Here is a 1,161-nt window from a genome sequence, read left to right on the forward strand (position 1 = left end):
GACGATAAAATAAAGTCGATTAAAGAAATGGTCCCGAGGGATTAAGAATGACGGGAGGGGGGTAAAAGTGGCAAGGGAAAAGGGGGTTGGAGATGGCAAAAGGAAAGTTAAGAAAAGGAAGAAGGACAGAGATGACACACATTTCCCTCAAATCGCACTGTCGACTACAGATTGAGGAAAGTGCAGGGAAGAGAGCGTAAAGTGGGTGAGGGGAAACGAAGGAAGGAAGGAAAGGAGTGAGACAACCTTACTCAAAACAACCAAATACCTGTGGTCTTGGAATAGCTTTCAAGGGCTTTTTGGAACCCATTTTCTTCATGGCGTTGTAGTATTTCTTCTGATCGTCCGTCATGAACATTTCGAGAGAGCCTCCTGCGTGGATATTCCAAAAAGACACAAATACGCGTTCAAATGCATTGTTAGAGGCATATATTTAGTGGAAATATTTAATGAGACTGAACTAAATAACAAAGGAATGTGAGAGCATTCTAACTGGGAGAAATTAAGAAAGAAAATAGGGAAAGAGAATGGGAATACGGACCGATCAAAGAAAAGATGATATTATTGTAATCCATTACTTTGCGTCATATCGCAATCAAGAAATAACTTTTAAAACTGAATCTTTAAGACACAAAAGAACAAATTAATAAATAATAATTACGTGAGAGAGAAAAAAAGAGGGAAATGACACATTAACACGAAAGTAAGTGGGGGAACTAAACTAAACGAGATACAGAGGCACTGCACGTTAAAGGTACTTATCTTTTTCTTCTGTTCATTGAAGTTGTCGATGATGACACCGATGAAGAGGTTGAGAGTGAAGAAAGAGCCAAAGATAATGAAGAACACGAAGTACAAATACATATAGATGTTGTACTCACGCCGAGGTTGTTGTTCCAGCTGTTAGGGAGGTCAAGTCGGGTCACGGTTAGTTTTCGGCAGGTGGTTCTGGTTATCTTAAATGTGAAGTATTGGAATTCATAAAAAAGGAGTTGGAATTGTGGTGGTATTTTTTTTTTTTGAATTTGCCTGGGGTGGGGGGTGATGCACACTCGTACATACTGAACGCACACGAGAAAAGGGAGAGTGAGACGGAAATAACTGTACTGTGTGATCTATTCATAGATTGATATATATGATGTATACGTGCACGCACTTTCG

At 39.5% G+C, this 1,161-nt stretch overlaps 1 protein-coding gene across 1 annotated transcript in view; it reads right to left on the minus strand.

Annotated features, from left to right (window-relative positions):
• The window catches only part of LOC119591519 (sodium channel protein para-like), a gene marked incomplete in the record, with an annotated part of 263,120 nt that overhangs the window by 55,286 nt on the left and 206,673 nt on the right, over nucleotides 1-1,161 (minus strand). Inside the window, 2 exon segments of the mRNA XM_037940268.1 lie at nucleotides 269-376; nucleotides 763-900. Coding sequence (XP_037796196.1) covers nucleotides 269-376; nucleotides 763-900 — 246 coding nt within the window.

This window comes from Penaeus monodon, chromosome 28 (assembly GCF_015228065.2).
Source record: "Penaeus monodon isolate SGIC_2016 chromosome 28, NSTDA_Pmon_1, whole genome shotgun sequence".
NCBI classification, from domain to species: Eukaryota; Metazoa; Arthropoda; class Malacostraca; order Decapoda; family Penaeidae; genus Penaeus; species Penaeus monodon.